This window comes from Hemitrygon akajei, chromosome 2 (assembly GCF_048418815.1).
Source record: "Hemitrygon akajei chromosome 2, sHemAka1.3, whole genome shotgun sequence".
NCBI lineage: Eukaryota > Metazoa > Chordata > Chondrichthyes > Myliobatiformes > Dasyatidae > Hemitrygon > Hemitrygon akajei.
This window is the reverse complement of record NC_133125.1, coordinates 211,914,269-211,938,567: the sequence shown is the minus strand read 5'-3', so window position 1 is coordinate 211,938,567 and position 24,299 is coordinate 211,914,269. Positions and strand designations below refer to the sequence as shown.

Genomic DNA, 24,299 nt, shown 5'->3' with positions numbered 1-24,299 from the left:
CAGACAAGACAGACTGGAAGATCACAGAGAGATCGCAGAGAGTTGGGTGGGATAGAGATCATCAAATGTGTCAGGAAAGTTTCCTCAACATGCAGCTGTCCCAAGTAGAGAGAATTCAATACTGGATCTCCTATCAGGGAATTAGGTGACAGGAGTGTGTGACGGGATTTGGATCCACTGATCACTGAAGAGGATATCAACAAGTTTTATGAAGATCTCGACAGTGCTTATGAGCAATGTAAATCTCAGGATATAAAACTCTTCATGGGAGATTTTAACTCCAAAGTTGGACAGGGAAGGGTTGATAACATCACAGGACCTTTTGGATTAGGGGAGAAAAATGAAAATGGAGAAAGGTTTACTGATTGGTGTGTCAGAAACAACTAAATGATGACCAATACTCGGTATAAAAACCATCCACGTAGATTGTGTACTTGGATTAGCCCTGGAGATAGAACAAGGAATCAGATAAATTTCATTACCATCAATGAACGCTTTAGAAATAATATCACAAATTCTAAAGCCTACCCAGGAGCAGACTGTGGTTCAGATCACCATCCAGTAATAGCTACCATCAAAACAAAATCAAAGAAACTGAAACGTGGAACAAAGAGAAAGAAGTATATGTTGGGAGAACTTAAAAATGATCGCATCCTTAAGCAACAATTCAAAACAGCTGTAGAAGAACACATCAACGAAAACGAAACTACACCTGTTTGGGACAGATTTAAATATGCTATACAGCAATCAGCAGGGGAGATAATCCCAGTACAAGAAATCCAACACACCAACAAAGGGAGGATAACCAAAGAAATTCTAGATCTGATGGAACAGAGAAGAATAATGAAGGGCAATACAGAGAGCTGGACAGACAGACCAGACAATTGTGCGATATTGCAAAGGAAGAATGGCTGAATCAAAAATGCAATGAAGTAGAAGGCCATATTAACAACAGCAAAGAAATGTACAAGAAAATTAAGGAAATTACTGGAATTAAAAAACCTCCTCTACAGGATACATAAGATCAGCAGACGGATCGATACTAACAGATCCAGATAAAGTATGTGACACAGCAGGTCGGGCAGCATCCGTGGAAACGAGCAGTCAACGTTTCGGGCCGAGACCCTTCGTCAGGACTGAAGAGGGAGGGGGCAGGGTCCTATAAAGAAGGTGGGGGGAGGGTAGGAAGGAGAAGGCTGGTAGGTTTCAGGTGAATAACCAATCGGGGAAAGATCTAGGGGTGGGGGAGGGGAAACAGGGAGGGGATAGGCAGGAGAGGTGAAGAAGGAATCTAAGGAGAAAGCACTATGGGTAGTAGAAGGCAGAATCATGAGAGAGGTGATAGGCAGCTGGAAGAGGAGGCAGAGTGAAACTGGGATGGGGGAAAGGAGAGGGAGGGAATTACCAGAAGTTGGAGAATTGGATGTTCATACCAGAGACTGGAGACTACCCAGACGGTAGATGAGGTGTTGCTCCTCCAACCTGAGTTTGACCTCATCATGGCAGTAGAGGAGGCCATGTATGGATATATCCGAATGGGAATGTGAAGCAGAGTTGAAGTGGGTGGCAACCAGGAGATCCTGTCTGTTGTGGCGGACGGAGCGGAGGTGCTTGACGAAGCGGTCCCCCAATCTGCGTCGGGTCTCGCTGATGTAGACCAGGCCACACCGGGAGCAATAGATGCAATAGATGACCCCAACAGACTCACAAGTGAGGTGTTGCCTCACCTGGAAGGACTGTTTGGGGCCCTGAATGGTGGTAAGAGAGGAGGTGTAGGGATACACTTACACTTGCAGGGATAAGTACCAGGTGGGAGATCTGTAGGGAGGGACGTGTGGACGAGGCAGTCGTGGAGGGAATGATCCCTGCAAGAAGCGGAGAGGGGTAGAGAGGGAAAGATGTGCTTAGTGGTGGGGTCCTGTCAAATGTCCCTTTCTCGATCTCTCGGTCTCCATCTCTGGAGACAGACTGTCCATTGACATCTTCTATAAACCCACTGACTCTCATAACTACTTGCATGGGTTCATGGACAGATTTGTCCCATTGGGACAGTGAAAGGGTGGGAGGGTGACGAAACCATGGTTGACAAGATGAAACAGAAAGTTTACTTCCAGTTTTGGGAAGCAAAGATCAGATGAGGCTCTAGAGAGTTACAAGGTAGCCAGGAAGGAGCTGAAAACTGGACTGGGGAGAGTTAGAAGACACGAGAAGGCCTTGGTGAGTCGAATTAAGGAAAACCCCAAGGCATTGTACACATACATGAAGAACAGGAGGATGACTAGAGTGAGGGTAGGACAGATGAAGGATAGAAGTGGAAACATGCCTGGTGACAGAGGAGGTTGGAAAGGTATTTAATGAAGACTTTGCTTCAATATTAACTACTGAGAGAGAGAGACTATGATTTTTCAGAGAAGAGCACAAAACAGGCTGATACGCTAGAACGTCGACATTCAGAAAGAGGATGTGCTGGTTTAGTAAAGTATTAGGATGGATAAGTCCACAGTCTATACCACAGGTTACTCTGGGAAGTGAGGGAAGAGATTTCTGTGCCATTGGCGGTCATCTTTGTCTCCTCATTTGTCACAGTAGTGGTGCCATATGCCTGGAGGGTGGCATATTAGACTAATTTGACAGGGGGGTGGGAACCAGAGTGATCGTGCTGAGGAAGAGGTAGTTGGTTTACAAACAGAGGCAGTGTGCAGTGAGACTCCGGACAAGGAGAGGCTGATGACAGAGGAAATTGCAGTCAACAGGGTGAGTTGTTTATTAAAAGGTGGACAGAATCTAAAAGGCTGAATACAGGACTGAAGGTGTTATATTTGAATGTGTGCAGAATACGGAATATGGTAAATGAACTTGTAGTACAGTTACAGATTGACAAGTATTATGTCGTAGGCATCACTGATCATGGTTGAAAGAAGTTTATAGCTGTGACCTTAATGTCCAAGGATGCACATTGTATCAAAAGGACAGGCAGGAAGGCAGAGGGGGCTCCGTGTCTCTGTTGGTAAAAAAAATGAAATCAAATCATTAGAAGGAGAGGGGACATCAGATCAGAAGGTGTTGAATAATTGTGGACAGAGCTTTGGAACGGCAAGGGTGAAAAGACCCTGATGGGAGTTGTATACAAACCCCAAACAGTAGCAAGTGGTCTGCAAGCTACAGCAGGAGATAGAAGGTGCATCCCAAAAGGGCAATGATACAAGGGGGGGGGGGGGGGGGGGGGTTCAATATGTGGGTAGATTGGGAAAATCAGATTCCAAGAGAGGGTATTTCTAGAATGTCTAAGAGATGGCTTTTTAGAGCAGCTTGTGGTTGAGCCCACTCAGGGATCAGCTATTCTCGACTGGTGAAATGAACTGGAATTGATTAGAAAGTTTAAGGTAAAAGAACCCTTCGGGGAAAGTGATCGTAATATGATCGGATTCACACTGAAATTTCAGAAGGAGAAGCAGAAGTCAGATGTATCGGTATTACAGTGGAGTAAAGGGAATTACAGAGGCATGACAGAGGAGTTGGCCAGAATTCACTGGAAAAGAACACTGGCAGGGATGACGGCAAAGCAGGAATGGCTGGAATACGATACCAAGGATGTTTATCTGTGGAATTTTCTGCACCGCAGGGCTGTGGGGTCTCAGTCATTCAGTTCATTTGAAGTCACAGAGTCATTGTCATACAGCACAGAAACAGGCACTTCGACCCATCAACTCTGTGCTGACCTACTTACCCATCTGTACTCACCCCATTGGCCAGCATTAGGTCAGTCTCCTTCTGTGCCTTGTCTATGAAGTGTCTGTCTAAGTGTCTCCGAAACACAGTGATTGTATCTGATTCCATCACCTCCTCTGGCAGCAAGTTCCAACATCAACCACTCACTCTTCAAATAAAATCACCTTTAAACTCCTTCCTCCCACCTCAGACATGTGACCTCTTGTATTTGATCCCACTCCTGTGGGGAGAAGATTTCAACCATCTGCTCAATCTAAGCCCCTCATCACCTTAGCTATTTCTGTCAGATCACCCCTCGATCCATTTACCTGTATTTGGCCCGTATCCTTCTAAACCTTCCCTGTCATCATTTCCCTGTCCCAGGCCTCAACTCCTCTTCTGTGCCAGTTCCACAGGGCCCTCAATTCCCCCGTGTTACAGAAGATGATCAACCCCATTTTGAACCACATTACAGAAGCAAATGTGCTGCAGGTCCTAAAATGCAGAAAGGTCAATAAATCCCCAGGTCCTGATCCAGTGTATCCCAGGACATTGTGGGAAGCTCAGGAGGAAAGTGTGGAGCCCATTTGGAGATATGTGAGTCATTGATAGCTCCGGGTGAGGGGCCAGAAGACTGGAGGGAGACTAATGTTGAACATTTATTGAAGATCGGCTGTAGGGAAAAGCCTGGGAAGTACAGACCAGTGAGCCTAACGTCAGAGGAGGGTACATTAATGGAGGGGATTCTGAGAGACAGGATCTACATTCATTTGGAAAGACAATGACTAATCAGAGATACCCAGCTTGGCTTTTATAGAAACATAGAAACAAATAAAACTTACTGCACAATACAGGCCCTTCAGCCCACAATGCTGTGCCGAACATGTACTTACTTTAGAAATTACCTAGGATTACCCATAGTCCTCTCTTCTTCCAAGCTCCATGTACCTAAGCAGGAGTCTCTTAAAAGACCCTATCCTATCCAGCTCTACCACCATCACCTGCAGCCTATTCCACGCACTCACCACTCTCTGCGTAGAAAACTTACCCCTAACATCAGTGGTGGGTACATTAATGGAGGGGATTCTGAGAGACAGGATCTACATTCATTTGGAAAGGTGAGGACTGATCAGGGACATCCAGCTTGGCTTTCTGCATGGATGGAGATGATGGAAGTGCAGTAGACATTGTCTACATGGACTTTAACAAGGGATTTGACAAGGTACTTCATGGTCGACTATTCCAGAGAGTTGGATCTCATGGGCTACACTACGATCTGGCCCATTGGATACAGAGTTGGCTGGGTGGAGTCCTGTGCCCAGTGGTTGTTCTGCAGGGATCAGTGCTGGGTCCACTGTTTTTCATCATCCATATGAATGATTTGGAGAGAATGTAGGTGACGTGTTTAGGAGGTTTGTGGGGGACTCTAAAATCAGTGGTGTCGTGGGCAGTGAAGCGAGTTATTTAATTATTAATTTTCAGATATAGTGTGAAACGGGCCCTTTCAGCTCATCAAATCACACACCCAGCAACTGAGCTATTTAACACTAGCCTAATCACAGAACAATTTACAACGACCAGTTAACCCACTAACCAGCACCCGGACAAAACCCCTGCAGTTGTGGGGTGAACAGAGACCCTCCTTACAGACGGTGCCACAACTGAACCCCAAACCCTATAAGGTGTAATAGTGTTGCGCTATCTGCTACGTCACCATGACAACCCTGAACATCACCATCATGCCCGTGGTTTATCCAATATTACAACGTGATCTTCATCAGCTGGGCAGTGAAGGGCAGATGGATTTTAATTCAGAGAGATGTGGGTTTTGGGAAGGCAAACCAGGACAGGATTTACACAGGAATCAGTGGGTCCCTGGAGAGTGTTGTGGAACAGAGAGACCAGGAGGTGATTGTCTTCATCAGTCAGAATACTGAGTGCTGGAGCTGGGATGTCACACTACGTGTGCACAAGACATTGGTAAGGCCACATTTGGAGCAATGTGTACAGTTCTGGTTACCTTCCGAAAGGAAGGCTGTCATTGAACTGAGAGGGAGTAAAACAGATTTACAAGGACGTTACCAGGACTGGAGGGTTTGGTTTACAAGGAGAGGCTGGGACTTTCCCTGGAACTGAGGAGTCTCCCAGAGGAAGTTTAAAGGAATAATGGGTACATACAGGCAAGTGGGACAAGCTTGTTGAAGCAAGTTGGTCAGGATGAATGAATTCTGCAGAACATCCTCCCTGACCTCCTCTTTAAATGCCTCCAATTTTCACTCTTCCCATCCTCATCTGGATCCAGTTGTTGCCTCACCCCCTCCTCACACCTGTTTCCACTGGCTATCTCCTCTTTCTCACCATTCTTGATGCTGGCTTTCGGCCTCAGACATCGACTGTCTATCTCCCTCCACACACGCTGCTTGACCCGCTGAGATCCTCCACAATGTTAGTGTGTTGATCTAAATAACCTTCACTCACTATCCCGGTGAAAAACCTCGTGAAGATGCTGGTTGTCCATCCGCTGCGTTTGGGTAAAACCCCGGGAAAGGTTCCTGTCGCCCACCCGACTGTGCCCGAGTCTCCCCTTGATCCCCGGGGACGCGCTGCCCGAGTCTCCCCCCGATCCCCGGGGCCGCGCTGCCCGAGTCTCCCCCCGATCCCCGGGGTCGCGCTGCCCGAGTCTCCCCCCTGGTCCCGGGGCCGCGCTGCCCGAGTCTCCCCCCGATCCCCGGGGACTCTCTAATTCTCTGCTTCTCCCCCCAGTCTCTGTCACCCTGGATGTGGAAACGGCGAATCCGGGGCTTGAGGTGTCTGAGGATCGGAAGAGTGTGAGATTGACCGAGACCTGGAGGGATCTCCCTGACACCGGGAAGAGGTTCACAGCCTGGGAATGTGTGCTGGGATCGGAGGGAATCACATCAGGGGGACATTACTGGGAGGTGGAGGTGACGGGGAATCTGTGGTGGAGTCTGGGAGTCGCCGTAGAGTCTGTGGAGAGGAAGGAATGGGTCACACGGAGTCCGGAGACTGGTATCTGGATCATCGGGCGGGATGATGACGAGATGTGTGTTTTCACCTCCCCTGAGTCCCGTCTCCCTGCCGATCCCATCCCCGGGAGGGTGGGAGTTTATCTCAGTTACGAGTCCGGGACAGTTTCATTTTACAACGCGGAGACCAAGTCCCATCTCCACACCTTCACTGGGAATAAATTCACGGAGAAACTTTATCCTTTCTTCGAGACTGGATATGAAAACGAGTGGCTGAGAATCTGCTCCGGTTCCGCTCTGGGTCTGTAAACGGGTCGGGTCCCGGGTCCGGCGTCGGGAGTAAGTCAGTGTAAATATAAATGTGCGGAGAGTGAAATAAACACGATGTGAGAATTATCGATCCATTAATTTTAACTCGTTCATCGCATCCGTCAACGGAACAGAAACACTGCGGATTCAGCAGCAGCCGCGGGCGGCGGGTCCTGAGCTCCCCGGCTCCCCCGGGTGCTAAAATCCACCGGGACTGACAGGGTAACTGGGGCAAGTGGTGGTGGTGCTGACTGGGAGAGGGAGGTCAGGGTGACGCTTAGGGGACGGGACAGGCGCCGGTGGTAACACACAAAGTGCCAAAGAATTGGTGCAGAAAGGTGGAAGGAAGGGGGAGTAAAAGCTGACAGCTGATCCGGATGAGGGAGGGGTGGAGTGTGGAAATGTGTCAGAACCTGGGAGGTGAGAGGTGGGACAGACAAAGATGATGGAATCTTTGGGAAAGAGGGATGTGGAGACTGGAATAAAGGGAGGGAGGTGGGAAACAAAATGGCCACAAGCTTCCTTTTTCAATCTTTTTATTAATATCAACATGATAAGATTAGTACATAGATAATGGAATTACAAACTTACAAAATTAAAATGAACATAAAAGGATGCATAAGCAATAAGTACATTATAGTTGTCTTCCCAAATCATGAATGATACAAATATCATATAAACGAGACAAAAAAAACTAAGTAATTCATGTTGGAAAAAAAACAGAAAAGAGAAAAAGAAAAAAAAAATATTAATACCCTAAGAAAAACTAAACTATTAAGAAAAAAAAGGAGAAAAAATAATTTTAAAAAATAAATGGGCTGTTTATAGTATCTATAAAAAAAAATTACAAAATCATCAGTGTCCCCAACTCCGATCCTCTCAATATAAATATATATATATATATATATATATATATATATATATATTTATAATCAAAACCGGAAAAACAAATGGGATTGGAACAGGGTCACAAGCTTCCTGTGGGATTATCATTGTGGAATTGGTTTCCTATTTCCTTCATCTTCCTGGTGGCCTCCAGGATGTGATCTGTGAAGTGAGTTCTGTGGTCCTGATTCATCTCGTATGTAAGTGCAACATTCTTGTCCAATCTGGGCACACGTGGTTCCTTTCTCGGATAAAACAAAGTCCAAAGCCATTTGGATTTGCAATGCCACTGTATGGACCGGCAACAATTCTGCCGACAAATTTAGATATTGCTTATTGGCTTGGATCGAGAGCATATGCAGTTTAATTTACTAACTTTTCCAGTGCTGATGTCATGTTAATCAGTTCCTGTGCTGGTTTACCGGCTCCCTAGGCAGGTGTAACATTCTCCAGGGGCAACACTGTCCTTTTTACCCTGGGGTTATTGTCTTTCAGAGGAATCTGTAACCATCCTCTGAAACACCGGTTGTTTCCAAATTTACATCCCACATCCCCAGTGACATTCTGGCCATCCGATACTTTACTTTTACTTTATTGTCACCAAACAATTGATACTAGAGCGTACAATCATCACAGTGATATTTGATTCTGCGCTTTACGCTCCCTGGAGTACAAATCAAAGTAAATATAATAAAAAATTTAATTATAAATCATAATTAGAAAATAGAAAAGGGAAAGTAAGGTAGTGCAAGTCAGGTCCGGATATTTGGAAGGTACAGACCAGATCCAGGTCAGGATCCGTTCAGCAGTCTTATCACAATTGGAAAGAAGCAGTTCCCAAATCTGGCCATATGTATCTTCAGGCTCCTGAACCTTCTCCTGGAGGGAAGTGGGACAAAAAGTGTGTTGGCTGGGTGGGTCTTGTCCTTGATTATCCTGGCAGCACTGCTCCGACAGCGTGTGGTGTAAAGTCAGTCCAAGGATGGAAGATTGGTTTGTCTGATGTGCTGGGCTAGGTTCATGATCTTCTGCAGCTTCTTCCGGTCTTGGACGGGACAACTTCCATACCAGGTTGTGATGCACCCTAGAAGAATGCTTTCTACGGTGCACCTATGAAAATTAGTGAGGGTTTTAGGGGACAGGCCAAATTTCTTCCGCTTTCTCAGGAAGTAAAGGCACTGGTGGGCCTTCTTGGCAGTGGACTCTGCTTGGTTAGACCAAGTCAGGTCATTTGTGATATTCACCCCGAGGAACTTAAAGCTCTTGACCTGTTCCACCTGCACACCACCGATGTAGATGGGGTCGTGCGGTCCACTACTCCTTCTGAAGTCAACAACCAATTCCTTCGTCTTGCTGACATTGAGGGATAGGTTATTGTCTTCGCACCATGCCACCAGGTTCTTAATTTCCTCTCTGTACTCAGACTCATCATTACCCAAGATACGGCCTACAATTGTGGTGTCATCAGCAAACTTATATATTGAGTTTGATGGAAACTTGGCTACACAGTCATGGGTGTACAGTGAGTACAGCAGGGGGCTGTATAAAGGGGTAAGGGGATGAAGGGGGTCCCACCATCATTGCACCAGAAATACCCGGGGCTGAGGGCTTGGACCAATTAAAGTCACAGTCCATCTCTGTTTCGGTGAAGGACACATCCATTTCTACATGTGCCGGGACAGCCATACACACCCAGCAGCTTGAGTGTTGGTGGCAGGGAAAGGACACGATCTCATCCAACCGCCATGGTTAGACACCGTCTTACAGTGAGAGGTGTGAATCCACGACGGTTTGTCTCTGACCTTGATGTCTGTGTTAGTGACCAGCAAAACCTGAAATGGTCCTTCAAATCGAAGTTGCAAACAGTTCTTTCTTTTAAATGTCCACACCACCAGGCAGTCTCAGGGTTCAATGTCGTGGCATTTAAGGCCACATGACTGGTTTCTGGGCTTTTACCTGTTGATGATATTTAGTGACGCTGCCCGGCTTTCATTTCTCTTGTAGCTTCAGCAGTCGACCAAGTCCTCTCGTAGTGCAGCCGACACCTGAGGCCAAGTTATGCACAGAAAGATCCCAGGTAGCCACCATGGACAGTCCCCAGTCCGGCTGCAAAAGGAGGAGGGTTGGGCAGGGGGAAAGCAACCTCATTCTGTAAAATTCCAGAGCTACAGGAACACCAACAGAAGCTCCAAAGATCTCATCACTGGGAGAGGAAGGATCTTCGAAGATGGTCTACATCGAGGAACAACGTGAAAGACAGCCCTCGGACCAAGGACTCTGGTGAGCTGCTGTTGGTGGACTCTGCCCCAGGAGGGGTGATGGGCTTCAAGCGAAGGTCCCACGAATTCCAGTGTGACAATGAGCATTTCCAACTGAGACAGGAGCACTGTCTGGGAGTGCGGTGAGAGACAACCGAATCTCCCACCCAGTAGGGAATTTGCAGATTACTCACTTACGGTCCCCAGCCTCTCCCCCACCACCTTTTCCTTTCCACACAACCCCACAAGTATTACCGTATCAGATCCCCTCGACTGAGTTACAGTTGAATGAATTTCCATCCGACCGAGATCTACAGATGTAGAAACCATTTCCTTCTCCTCCAGCATCTTCCCCCCATTAAACCACTTACTGCCTTATCTTCTACTGGAAACTATCCTCTGTTAAACTGTTCACAATGTGAAACTCCTCCGTTCACTCTCCCCTCATCCAGTCTAGCACACTTTCTTCACTGCCTTATATAATTTTTGTAGAATTTAAGTTTTCTGCCATTGTCTGTGTCTGTGATGCTGCTGAAAACACTTCCTCTGAACAGTCTATTTCCCTCCACTGACACTGTCTGGCCCGCTGAATTACTTGTGTGCATTGGTCATGATCTTTCAAGTGTCACTTGATCCTGGCCTGGTCCCAGAGGACTGGAAAATCCTCAATGGGTTTGTTTGATCATCGCCATCCAGGACTGCCCTCTTCTCACTGACCCATCAGGGAGAGGTACAGGAGCCTGAAGACACACACTCAGTGTTTTAGAAACACCTTGTTCTTTCCACCATCAGATTTCTGAACGGACCAGCAACAGTACCAGAGGAGTTTGCACCATGTAACATGTAGTAAAACTATTGACTGCACTGTCCTGCAGCCCCAAAACAAATTTCTCAACATAAATCAGTGATAATAAACCTGATTCTGATTCTAATTCTTGACCCACACTGGGAAATCCTGTCTTACATCATTACAGCTCCTTGTGTGGGTCAGGTCTAATCACACACGACTGTAATTCTATCCCGTTGCCTTCTCATTCGTAATCTTGACTTCCTTTGAAACTATAAAAGCCACTCTTTGACAGCCAGTTTCAACTCAGCTGCTAACCAGGTTTCTTTTCAAAGCCTTTTCCTGTTGTACTCCAGGGTGATCACTCTGCTTGCCTGGCCGACTTTGTCTCCCCTGGGCCATGTCACTTGACGATCATCTCAGCGGGGAATCTCGGGGACGACCACATTGACAAGAATCTGAAGTCACGTCCAGTCCAGAGGGGGTACGGAAGGCTGATGTCCTCCCCTCAGTATCAGTCGTGAATTTAAAGTTAACAATTCGCTTTGCTTGTCACACGTACATCGAAACACACAGTGAAATGGGTCATTGTGCGTCAATCACCAACACAGTCTGAGGATTGTCCAGGGCACTGGCCACAAATGCTGACACACTTCTGGTACCAACGTAGCATGCTCGAAACTTACTAATCCCAACCTATACATCTTCGGAATGGGGGAGGAAACCGGAGCATCCGGAGGAAAATCACACAGTCACAGGAAGAAACTGCAAACTTAAAGACAGCAGCAGGAAGCGATCTTGCAGTAAAGGAGCCATTAGGAGGTAGTGATCATAATATGATAAGTTTTTATCTGCAATTTGAGAAGGATAAGGGCAGCTCGGAGGTGTCAGTGTTGCAGATGAACAGGGGAAACTATGGAGCTATGAGGGAGGAGCTGGCTAAAGTTGACTGGACGGATAGCCTAGCAGAAAAGACAGTGGAACAGCAATGGCAGGTATTCTTGGGAATAATGCACAAGGTGCAAAATCAGTTCATCCCCCAGAGAAGGAAGGATTCAAAGGGGGGAAAAGGGGCCACAGTGGTTGACAAAGTAAGTCAGAGATTGCATAGCATTAAAAAAAAGGAAGTATGACAGAGCTAAGGTGAGTGGGAGGACAGATGATTGGGAAGTTTTTAAGGAACAACAGAACTTAACTACAAAGGCAATACGGAGAGAAAAAATGAGGTATGAACGCAAGCTAGCCAGGAATATAAAGGAAGATAGCAAAAGCTTTTTTAGGTATGTGAAGAGAAAGAAGATGGTTAAGAACAATGTTGGCCCTTGAAGAATAAATTGGGTGAAATTGTTATGGGAAACAGAGAAATGGCAGAAGAATTTAATGAGTACTTTATATCTGTTTTCACTAAGGAAGACACAAGCAATCTCCCAGATGTATGGATGGGCCAAGGACATAGGGTAACAGAGGAAATGAAACAGATTGACATTCAGAAGGAAACGGTGATGAGAAGACTGATGGGACTGAAGGCTGACAAATCCCCAGGTCCAGATGGTCTGCACCCTAGGGTACTAAAGGAGGTGGCCCTGGAAATTGGGGATGCATTGGTAATCATTTTCCAATGTTCCTTAGATTCAGGATCAGTTCCTGAGGATTGGAGTATGGCTAATGTTATCCCACTTTTTAAGAAAGGAGGGAGGGAGAAAACAGAGAACTATCGACCTGTCAGCCTGACATCGGTGGTGGGAAAGATGCTAGAGTCCATTATTAAGGATGAAATAGTGGCATATCTAGATAGCAGTGATAGGATTGGGCCGAGCCAGCATGGATTTACCAAGGGTAAATCATGCTTGACTAATCTGTTGGAGTTTTTCGAGGATGTAACCAGGAAGTTAGACGGGGGAGATCCAGTGGATGTAGTGTACCTCGATTTTCAGAAGGCATTTGATAAGGTCCCACATAGGAGATTGGTGGGTAAAATCAAAGCTCAGGGCATCGGGGGGAAGGCATTGACATGGATAGAAAACTGGTTGGCAGATAGAAAGCAAAGGGTAGCGGTGAATGGGTGTTTCTCGGAATGGCAGGTGGTGACTAGTGGGGGTGCCACAGGGCTCGGTATTGGGACCACAGCTGTTTACCATTTACGTTAATGATTTGGATGAAGGCATAGAAAATAACATCAGCAAATTTGCTGATGATACTAAGCTGGGTGGCAGTGTGACATGTGATGAGGATGTTAGGAGAATTCAGGGTGACTTGGATAGGCTGGGTGAGTGGGCAGATACTTGGCAGTTGGCGTTTAATGTGAATAAGTGTGAGGTTATCCACTTTGGGAGTAAGAACAGGAAGGCAGATTATTATCTGAACGGTGTAGAGTTAGGTAAGGGAGAAATACAAAGAGATCTCGGAGTCCTTGTTCATCAGTCACTGAAGGCGAATGAGCAAGTGCAGCAGGCAGTGAAGAAGGCTAATGGAATGTTGGCCTTTATTACAAAGGGAATTGAGTACAAGAGCAAGGAAATCCTCTTGCATTTGTACAGAGCCCTGGTGAGACCACACCTGGAGTATTGTGTACAGTTTTGGTCTCCAGGGTTAAGGAAGGACATCCTGGCTGTAGAGGAAGTGCAGCGTAGATTCACGAGGTTAATTCCTGGGATGTCTGGACAGTCTTACGCAGAGAGGTTAGAGAGACTGGGCTTGTACACGCTGGAATTAAGGAGATTGAGAGGGGATCTGATTGAAACATATAAGATTATTAAGGGATTGGACAAGATAGAGGCAGGAAATATGTTCCAGATGCTGGGAGAGTCCAGTACCAGAGGGCATGGTTTGAGAATAAGGGGTAGGTCATTTAGGACAGAGTTAAGAAAAAACTTCTTCTCCCAGAGAGTTGTGGGGGTGTGGAATGCACTGCCTCAGAAGGCAGTGGAGGCCAATTCTCTGGATGCTTTCAAGAAGGAGCTAGATAGGTATCTTATGGATAGGGGAATCAAGGGATATGGGGGCAAGGCAGGAACCGGGTATTGATAGTAATTGATCAGCCATGATCTCAAAATGGCAGTGCAGGCTCGAAGGGCCGAATGGTCTACTTCTGCACCTATTGTCTATTGTCTATTGAATTGACCCCGGGCGTTACACTAACTGCTGGGCTACCGTGCCACCTGAATTGGATGGATTTTTACAACAATCCTGTAAAAATGTCACCGTTACTGATGTTAGTGTTTAAGTCTGGATTTACTTGATATTTCAAGTTACATCCTGAGTCATTGGTGATAAGGTTCGAACTCTTGTGACAGTTTTAATTAGCTGGACCCATTTTTCCCCAGACTGGGGAATCAAGAACTAATCGGTATAAAATGAGAAGGAAAGGATTTAACAGGAATTTTCACAAAGAGGCTGGTCATGAATAGGAAGTATTTCCTGGGGCAGCAACAGCTAAAAGGAGGGGGCATAATGTTAAGAGATTGGAGGAAAGTACGGGGGGGGGGGGGGGTTGTCAGAGGTAGATTTTTACACAGAGAGTGGAGAGTGCGTGGAACGCTTTGTAAGGGTGGTGGTAAGACAGGAACAAAATGTTGTAACTGCTCATTAACTTTTTTAAATTTTTTTTATTTTTATTGAACACAAACAAAAACAGAAACACTAAACATATGCTAACAAAGCCAGGAAATCACACATAAGCAGCAACAAATATATAACTATTAACTTTAAATAAACAGGAAAATCCACTCTAAATACTGTTGGACAGAAGGAACAATATCTAAAAGGAGTCACAAAACAGAAACATTTACGGAGATAACCCGAAACGTTGACAGATTTGTACAGTCTTTACAGCTTTCTGGTTATGGGAAGTTTTCAGAGTATTAACGTATAGTTTGAAGTCTGATGTAAAAAATATAAATGAAGGTTTCTGATTGCTGTATTTGCATTTATGGATATAAAATTTGCTGTAAATTAACAAGAATTATGATAAAGAAATGATCCCTATGAGATTTGCTATTATTAGTAAACCCAAATTAGACATTTTCAAAACAAAAAGTAAAATCCACATTAATATATTGATCTATAAATTTACAAACATCAACCCAAAATGTTTTAACACATTCACAATCACAAAACAGATGAAATAGATCCTCTGAATATAAACCACAAAAAGAACAGTTAGTTTCAATATCAGAATTAAACCCCATCAAATAAACATTGCTTGGATAATATCTATGTATAATTTTAAATGAAATTTCATTAATTTTATTCCTCAATAAAAATTTATTAAATAGGCCCCAAATACTCCTCCACCTCAGATTCCCCAAGCGACTATTCCAAAAGCTAACAGCCATAGGAATAGAAGTAATTTTTTTAACAAACTTCTAATACCTTTATTATTTTTTTAAAATGATGGATGAAAACAAATCTTTCCTACAGCTGTACTGGATGGATCCAAGCTGGGTAATTCAACTACCAAATATGATGTATTTCTAAACAACATAATTACACCAGAGGGAATTGCATCCATAACAACAGCAAATTCTTTTGGAGTCACAGGAAATTCAAAGGTGGATAAAAACTCAGTATAACTCAATAAAGTACCACTTGAATTAAGTAACTGTTTAACAAAATATTATTATCAAACCAACCTTTATAAAACAAAAGATTTATTCTTGTAAGTTATGTTGTGGTTATTCCAGCTAAAGTAACTATGTGGAGGAAAAATTGTGTTTGTAAATGAAAGACCAAGATAAAAGCATCTGTTTGTGAAACTGAGATAAATGGAGAGGAACTTTGTCTATTTTGTAATTACATAAAAGAAAAAAATTCAATCCACCAACCTGGGAAAAGACAAAAGAAGGAAAACAATTCCATATAGAAGTGGGATTACGTAAAAATTGTTTCATCCAATTAATTTTGAAAGTATTATTAAGATTGTCAAAATCTAGAAAATTTAGGACCCCCCCCCCCCGTCATAACTATTCATGACAGCAGATATTTTTATATAATGAACTTTGTTTTTGCATAAAAAGTTAAACAACATGGTGTCTGTCAATTTACAGATTTTTTTATCGACGTTTAAGGGGAGAGTTATATATGTAATCCTGGAAAGACCTTCCGCTTTACAAAACAAAACCCAGCCTTTCAAAGTCCCTTTGAAGCCACTGGTTTAATCTTTTTTTTGGTTTTGTCTATAATAGGTTGAAAATTATCGTTAAATGTCAGCTGAAGTTGCTCGATTCGACCTTCTCAAGGGCAGTCGATGGGCAGTAAATGTTGTTCCTGCTGCCGACGCCCACATTCCGGACACAAGAAATTCTTGGTGGAACACAGCAGGCCAAGCAGCATCTATAGGGAGAAGCACTGTTGACGTTTTGGACCGAGACAGAAGGGTCCTGACGATGGGTCATGGCCCGAAACGTCGACAGTGCTTCTCCCTATAGATGCTGCCTGGCCTGCTGCGTTCCACCAGCATTTTGTGTGTGTTGCTTGAATTTCCAGCATCTGCAGATTTCCTCGTGTTTGCCACAAAAAGTTCTAGTGCCGGTTCCCAGCAATTACATTTTGTTTCTGCTCCTCCTGCAGTACCGTTTTCCAGCGGCAGGCGGCGGTCCTGCACCGTGAAACTGACCTTTGGGCCGCTCGCCATCCCCGCCCTCTGGTTGAAATCGGTACTGCAATACATTAAATTTCCTCCCAGTAGATCCCGAAAAAATTGAAAATTAAATACACAAATACTGTTGTAATGTGAGCATTACAAAAAATAGTAATGCTAATTAGGATAATGGTAAAACAGCAATACTTCCCTTACTGAAAGCTTTTTTTAAATAAAGAGAGATTGTTTCCGGGTTGCGGGGTTTTAGTTCCGTTCTTTCTGTCTAGTGCGCATGTGTGTGTAGTCCTACCATGCCCCGGACTCGAAATGACCGGAAGTAAAACTGCAACCCGGAAGCAACCTCTCTTTACAAACACCTTTACGTAGCGGGGGTATTGCTATATTACCATTATGCTAATTTGTATCATCTTTATAATGTTAACTTTACAACACTTCTCCCCCTGTAATTTCCAAAATTCCCCAGATATAAATAACTGGGAAACGAAAAACAGTGGTGCAATGATCTTGCAAACCGCAGAGACTTGTACTAGTGACTCAGTAACGATTTACCAATCAAAACACCTGAAAAACATGGCAGGTTCAACATTCAGTCTAACAAAGGAAACTGCCCATTCAAATATTCAGTCTGTCAGGAGGTTTGCGAGGGCGCTGTGTTGCAACAGATGAACATTATGAAATCTAAGTCTTACTGACAAGACACCTCACAGACTGTCTCAGACTGGCTGTCTGTAGTTATGAGTCAAATCTCAGGGAACTAGCAGAAAGTATTCAGCCCTAGTCATCACACTTGAGTGCAACAGTCAATTTTTACCAACCTTATCAATTCTGGGGATTTCCCATCCACTGCCACCAACCTTATAGTTCCCACACCCCGCACCTCCCGTTTCTACCTCCTACCCAAGATCCACAAACCTGCCTGTCCAGGTAGACCCATTGTCTCAGCTTGCTCCTGCCCCACCGAACTAATTTCTGCATACCTTGACACTGTCTTATCCCCCCTTGTTCAATCTCTTCCCATATGTTCGTGACACTTCTCACGCTTTGAATTTTTTCAATGATTTTAAGCTCCCTGGCCCCCACCACCTTATTTTCACCATGGACGTCTAGTCCCTATATACCTCCATCCCCATCAGGAAGGTCTCAAAGCTCTCCGCTTCTTTTTGGATTCCAGACCTAACCAATTCCCGTCTACCACCACTCTCTGTCTAGCGCATAGGTGTCAAACTCAAGGCCCGCGGGCCATATCCAGCCCGGCGTACAATTATATCCGGCCCGCGAGATCATTTTAGATAGATCTATTATTTTAATTATTAATGGCCCGGCGATATGAAGCCTATGATTGTAAGTTAATACCAATCATAAAAATAATGCTTACTCAGCAGTCTTCTTCATAAGAAACAGAATTTGTGAAGTGAAACACTTTGTAGTTATAGCAGAGACTGAGACACATGAGAGCAGGCTGAAAAAACAGAGGCAACGAAAGCTGCGTTCGCACGCGCCCGACTGATCCGGCCCGCATGAAGCTGCATTTTGCCCAATCCGGCCCGTGACCTAAAATGAGTTTGACACCCCTGGTCTAGCGGAATTAGTTCTTACTCTCAATCATTTCTCCTTTGGCTCCTCCCACTTTCTCCAAACCAAGGGTGTAGCCATGGGCACCCATATGGGTCCCAATTATGCCTGCCTTTTTGTTGGCTTTGTGGAACAGTCCCTGTCTTTTCCTTCACTACATCGACGACTGCATTGGCGCTGCCTCTTGCACGCATGCTGAGCTCATTGACTTCATTAACTTTGCCTCCAACTTTCACCCTGCCCTCAAATTTACCTGGTCCATTTCCGACACCTCCCTCCCCTTGCTTGATCTTTCTGTCTCCATCTGTGGAGACGGCCTATCTACTGATATCTACTATAAGCCTACAGACTCTTACAGCTACCTGGACTATTTCTCTTCCCACCCTGTCTCTTGCAAAAATGCTATCCCCTTCTCACAATTCCTTCGTCTCCACCGCATCTGCTCTCAGGATGAGGCTTTTCATGTCAGGACGAAGGAGATGTCTTACTTTTGTAAACAAAGGGGCTTCCCTTCTTCCACCATCAACTCTGCTCTCAAATGCATCTCTCCCATTTCCTGCACATCTGCCCTCACCCCATCTGCCCACCACCCCACTCAGGATAGGGTTTCCCTTGTCCTCACCTACCACCCCACCAGCCTCCAGGTCCAATGTATAATTCTCCGTAACTTCAGCCACCTCCAACGGGATCCCACTACCAAATACATTTTTCCCTCCCCCCCTTTCTGCTTTCCGCAGGGATCGCTCCCTACGTGACTCCCTTATCCACTCGTTCCCCCCCCCACCATCCCTTCCCACCGATCTCCCTCCTGGCACTTATCCTTGTAAGCGGAACAAGTGCTACACCTGCCCTTACACTTCCTCCCTCACCACCATTCAGGGCCCCAGACAGTCCTTCCAGGTGAGGCGACACTTCACCTGTGAGTCTGCTGGTGTGGTATACTGCGTCCGGTGCTCCCAGTGTGGCCTTTTACATATTGGTGAGACCCGACGCAGACCGGGAGACCGTTTCGCTGAATGCCTACACTCGGTCCACCAGAGAAAGCAGGATCTCCCAGTGGCCACATATTTTAATTCCACGTCTCAATCCCATTCGGATATGTCTATCCATGGCCTCCTCTACTGTCAAGATGAAGCCACACTCAGGTTGGAGGAACAACACCTTATATACCGGCTGGGTAGCCTCCAACCTGATGGCATGAACATTGACTTCTCTAACTTCCATTAATGCCCCTCCTCCCCTTCTTACCCCATCCCTGACATATTTAGTTGTTTGCCTGTTCTCCATCTCCCTCTGGTGCTCCCCCCCCCCTACTTTCTTTCTCCTGAGGCCTCCCGTCCCATGATCCTTTCCCTTCTCCAGCTCTGTATCACTTTCACCAATCACCTTTCCAGCTCTTGGCTTCATCCCACCCCCTCCGGTCTTCTCCTATCATTTCGCATTTCCCCCTCCCCCCACTATAGACAATAGACAATAGGTGCAGAAGTAGACCATTCGGCCCTTCGAGCCTGCACCGCCATTTTGAGATCATGGCTGATCAATTACTATCAATACCCGGTTCCTGCCTTGTCCCCATATCCCTTGATTCCCCTATCCATAAGATACCTATCTAGCTCCTTCTTGAAAGCATCCAGAGAATTGGCCTCCACTACCTTCCGAGGCAGTGCATTCCAGAACCCCACAACTCTCTGGGAGAAGAAGTTTTTCCTTAACTCTGTCCTAAATGACCTAACCCTTATTCTCAAACCATGCCCTCTGGTACTGGACTCTCCCAGCATCTGGAACATATTTTCTGCCTCTATCTTGTCCAATCCCTTAATAATCTTATATGTTTCAATCAGACCCCCTCTCAATCTCCTTAATTCCAGCGTGTACAAGCCCAGTCTCTCTAACCTCTCTGCATAAGACAGTCCGGACATCCCAGGAATTAACCTCGTGAATCTACGCTGCACTTCCTCTATAGCCAGGATGTCCTTCCTTAACCCTGGAGACCAAAACTGTACACAATACTCCAGGTGTGGTCTCACCAGGGCTCTGTACAAATGCAAGAGGATTTCCTTGCTCTTGTACTCAATTCCCTTTGTAATAAAGGCCAACATTCCATTAGCCTTCTTCACAGCCTGCTGCACTTGCTCATTCACCTTCAGTGACTGATGAACAAGGACTCCGAGATCTCTTTGTATTTCTCCCTTACCTAACTCTACACCGTTCAGATAATAATCTGCCTTCCTGTTCTTACTCCCAAAGTGGATAACCTCACACTTATTCACATTAAACACCATCTGCCAAGTATCTGCCCACTCACCCAGCCTATCCAAGTCACCCTGAATTCTGCTAACATCCTCATCACATGTCACACTGCCACCCAGCTTAGTATCATCAGCAAATTTGCTGATGTTATTTTCTATGCCTTCATCCAAATCATTAACGTAAATGGTAAACAGCTGTGGTCCCAATACCGAACCCTGTGGCACCCCACTAGTCACCACCTGCCATTCCGAGAAACACCCATTCACCGCTACCCTTTGCTTTCTATCTGCCAACCAGTTTTCCATCCATGTCAATGCCTTCCCCCCCGATGCCCTGAGCTTTGATTTTACCCACCAATCTCCTATGTGGGACCTTATCAAATGCCTTCTGAAAATCGAAGTACACTACATCCACTGGATCTCCCCCGTCTAACTTCCTGGTTACATCCTCGAAAAACTCCAATTAGGGATAACGAGGAAGAGGGTTCCTCACATCAGAGCAGGACTACACAGGGGTGAAGTCAGGAAGTTTCTCTGCAGCTGTGACTGAGTAATCCCAGTGTGTCCAACATCTCACAACGTCACGTTGCCTCTGGATCGACCTTTATATTGTGAAGATAGTTTGTATGCAGATTAAATTATTTGAATAAGACTTCGTCAAGAATTATATTTAACCACTTTTTCACCTTACTGCCTGACACGGTTACGTACACCCCGGCACCTTCTGTCCTCCCTCAGTTCAGTCTGTCCGCTGCTCTGAAGAGCATCAGGAATAGAAGCAAGAGGAGGCTATTCAGCCCCTCACACCTGCTTTCCTATTAAATAACATCAACACCACTTCCCTGTGCTGATGTCATTTCCACGATTTCCCTTATTGAAAAATCTAACCATCTCTCCTGAACATACCGGCTCTCCAAACATCCACCGGCCCCACACCACTCCCAGCTCGAAATGTTCACCTGCTTGGTGAATTAATTTATCATCAGAAAAGTCGTCCCCTCACCATGACCCCTCCTTCTAGATGTCCCATAAACCGGAGACGTCAGCCCTGCATCTTCTCTGTGAAGTCAGGAAAAAGTCTGTAAGATTCAGTTTGATGGCTAGATGTTCTTCTAAATTATGGTTTGTGTGATTTGGTCACAGACAGTCCCACAGAAGTTGAAACTTCACACCCTCTCTCTCTCTCTCTCTCCCCCCCCCCCCCTCCCCACCACACACACACAGAGCTGGGCTGAGGCACAGAGAAATTACCCATGGACACCTCCTCACTTTCCCCAGCCTCCCCTCTAACTCTCCAAACCTTGATCCTCCCTCTGACTCTTCCCTGCCCCTCACTCACCATTCAGACTCCCTGAGACCCTCTCTCCCACATCTCCACATCCTGCCTCCTCCTCCTGCATTCCCCACACAGACCCTCTCTCCCACATCTCCACATCCTGCCTCTTCCTCCTGCATTCCCCACACAAAACCTCTCACCCACATCTCCACATCCTGCCTCATCCTCCTAAATTCCCCACACAGCCCCTCTCTCCCACATCTCCACATCCGGCCTCTTCCTCCTGCATTCCCCACACAGACCCACATCTCCACATCCTGCCTCTTCCTGCTGCATTCCCTCACAGACCCTCTCTCCCACATCTCCACATCCTCCCTCTTCCTCCTGCATTCCCTCACAGACACTCTCTCCCACATCTCCACATCCTGCCTCTTCCTCCTGCATTCCCCACACAGACCCTCTCTCCCACATCTCCACATCCTGCCTCTTCCTCCTGCATTCCCCACACAGACCCTCTCTCCCACATCTCCACATTCTGCCTCTTCCTCCTGCATTCCCCACACAGACCCACATCTCCACATCCTGCCTCTTCCTGCTGCATTCCCTCACAGACCGTCTCTCCCACAACTCCACATCCTGCCTCTTCCTCCTGCATTCCCCTCACAGACCCTCTCTCCCACATCTCCACATCCTGCCTCTTTCTCCTGCATTCCCCACACAGACCCTCACTCCCATATCTCCACATCCTGCCTCTTCCTCCTGCATTCCCCTCACAGACCCTCACTCCCACATCTCCACATCCTGCCTCTTCCTCCTACATTCCCCTCACAGACCCTCACTCCCACATCTCCACATCCTGCCTCTTCCTCCTGCATTCCCCACACAGACCATCACTCCCACATCTCCACATCCTGCCTCTACCTCGTGCATTCCCCACACAGATCCTCACTCCCACATCTCCACATCCTGCCTCTTCCTCCTGCATTCCCTCACAGACTCTCACTCCCACATATCCACATCCTGTCTCTTCCTCCTGCATTTCCCACACAGACCTTCACTCCCACATCTCCACATCCTGCCTCTTCCTCCTGCATTCCCCACACAGACCCTCTCTCCCACATCTCCACAACCTGCCTCTTCCTCCTGCATTCCCTCACAGACTCTCACTCCCACATCTCCACATCCTGCCTCTTCCTCCTGCATTCCCCACACAGACACTCCCTCCCACATCTCCACATCCTGCCTCTTCCTCCTGCATTCCCCTCACAGACCCTCTCTCCCACATCTCCACATCCTGCCTCTTCCTCCCGCATTCCCCACACAGACCCTCTCTCCCACATCTCCACATCCTGCCTCTTCCTCCTGCATTCCCTCACAGACCCTCTCTCCCACATCTCCACATCCTGCCTCTTCCTCCTGCATTCCCCACACAGACCCTCACTCCCACATCTCCACATCCTGCCTCTTCCTCCTGCATTCCCCTCACAGACCCTCTCTCCCACATCTCAACATCCTGCCTCTTCCTCCTACATTCCCCTCACAGACCCTCACTCCCACATCTCCACATCCTGTCTCTTCCTCCTACATTCCCCTCACAGACCCTTACTCCCACATCTTCACATCCTGCCTCTTCCTCCTGCATTCCCTCACAGACCCTCTCTCCCACATCTCCACATCCTGCCTCTTCCACCTGAGTTCCCCACACAGACCCTCACTCCCACATCTCCACATCCTACCTCTTCATCCTGCATTCCCCACACAGACCGTCTCTCCCACATCTCCACATCCTGCCTCTTCCTCCTGCATTCCCTCAAAGACCCTCTCTCCCACATCTCCACATCCTGCCTCTTCCTTCTGCATTCCCCACACAGACCCTTACTCCCAGATCTCCACATCCTGCCTCTTCCTCCTGCATTCCCCACACAGACCCTCACTCCCACATCTCCTCATCCTGCCTCTTCCTCCTGCATTCCCCTCACAGACCATCTCTCCCACATCTCCACATCCTGCCTCTTCCTCCTACATTCCCCTCACAGACACTCTCTCCCACATCTCCACATCCTGCCTCTTCCTCCTGCATTCCCCACACAGACCCTCTCTCCCACATCTCCACATCCTGCCTCTTCCTCCTGCATTCCCCACACAGACCCTCACTCCCACATCTCCACATCCTGCCTCTTCCTCCTGCATTCCCCACACAGACCCTCTCTCCCACATCTCCACGTCCTGCCTCTTCCTCCTGCATTCCCCTCACAGACCCTCTCTCCCACATCTCCACGTCCTGCCTCTTCCTCCTGCATTCCCTCACAGACCCTCTCTCCCACATCTCCACATCCTGCCTCTTCCTCCTGCATTCCCTCACAGACCCTCTCTCCCACATCTCCACATCCTGCCTCTTCCTCCTGCATTCCCTCACAGACTCTCACTCCCACATCTCCACATCCTGCCTCTTCCTCCTACATTCCCTCACAGACCCTTACTCCCACATCTCCACATCCTGCCTCTTCCTCCTGCATTCCCCACACAGACCTTCTCTCCCACATCTCCACATCCTGCCTCTTCCTCCTGCATTCCCCACACAGACCCTCACTCCCACATCTCCACATCCTGCCTCTTCCTCCTACATTCCCCTCACAGACCCTCTCTCCCACATCTCCACATCCTGCCTC

At 46.7% G+C, this 24,299-nt stretch overlaps 1 protein-coding gene across 2 annotated transcripts in view; it reads left to right on the top strand.

The window, feature by feature from the left end:
- Positions 1-7,088, top strand: part of LOC140720575 (butyrophilin subfamily 3 member A3-like) — a 68,285-nt gene extending 61,197 nt beyond the window's left edge. For both annotated transcript variants that reach the window (XM_073035413.1, XM_073035419.1), the window contains one exon: positions 6,472-7,088. In XM_073035413.1, the coding sequence (XP_072891514.1) occupies positions 6,472-7,004 (533 nt within the window). In that variant the 3' untranslated portion in view covers positions 7,005-7,088. The remainder of the gene's footprint in view (positions 1-6,471) is intronic.
- The last annotated feature ends 17,211 nt before the right edge of the window (positions 7,089-24,299 follow it).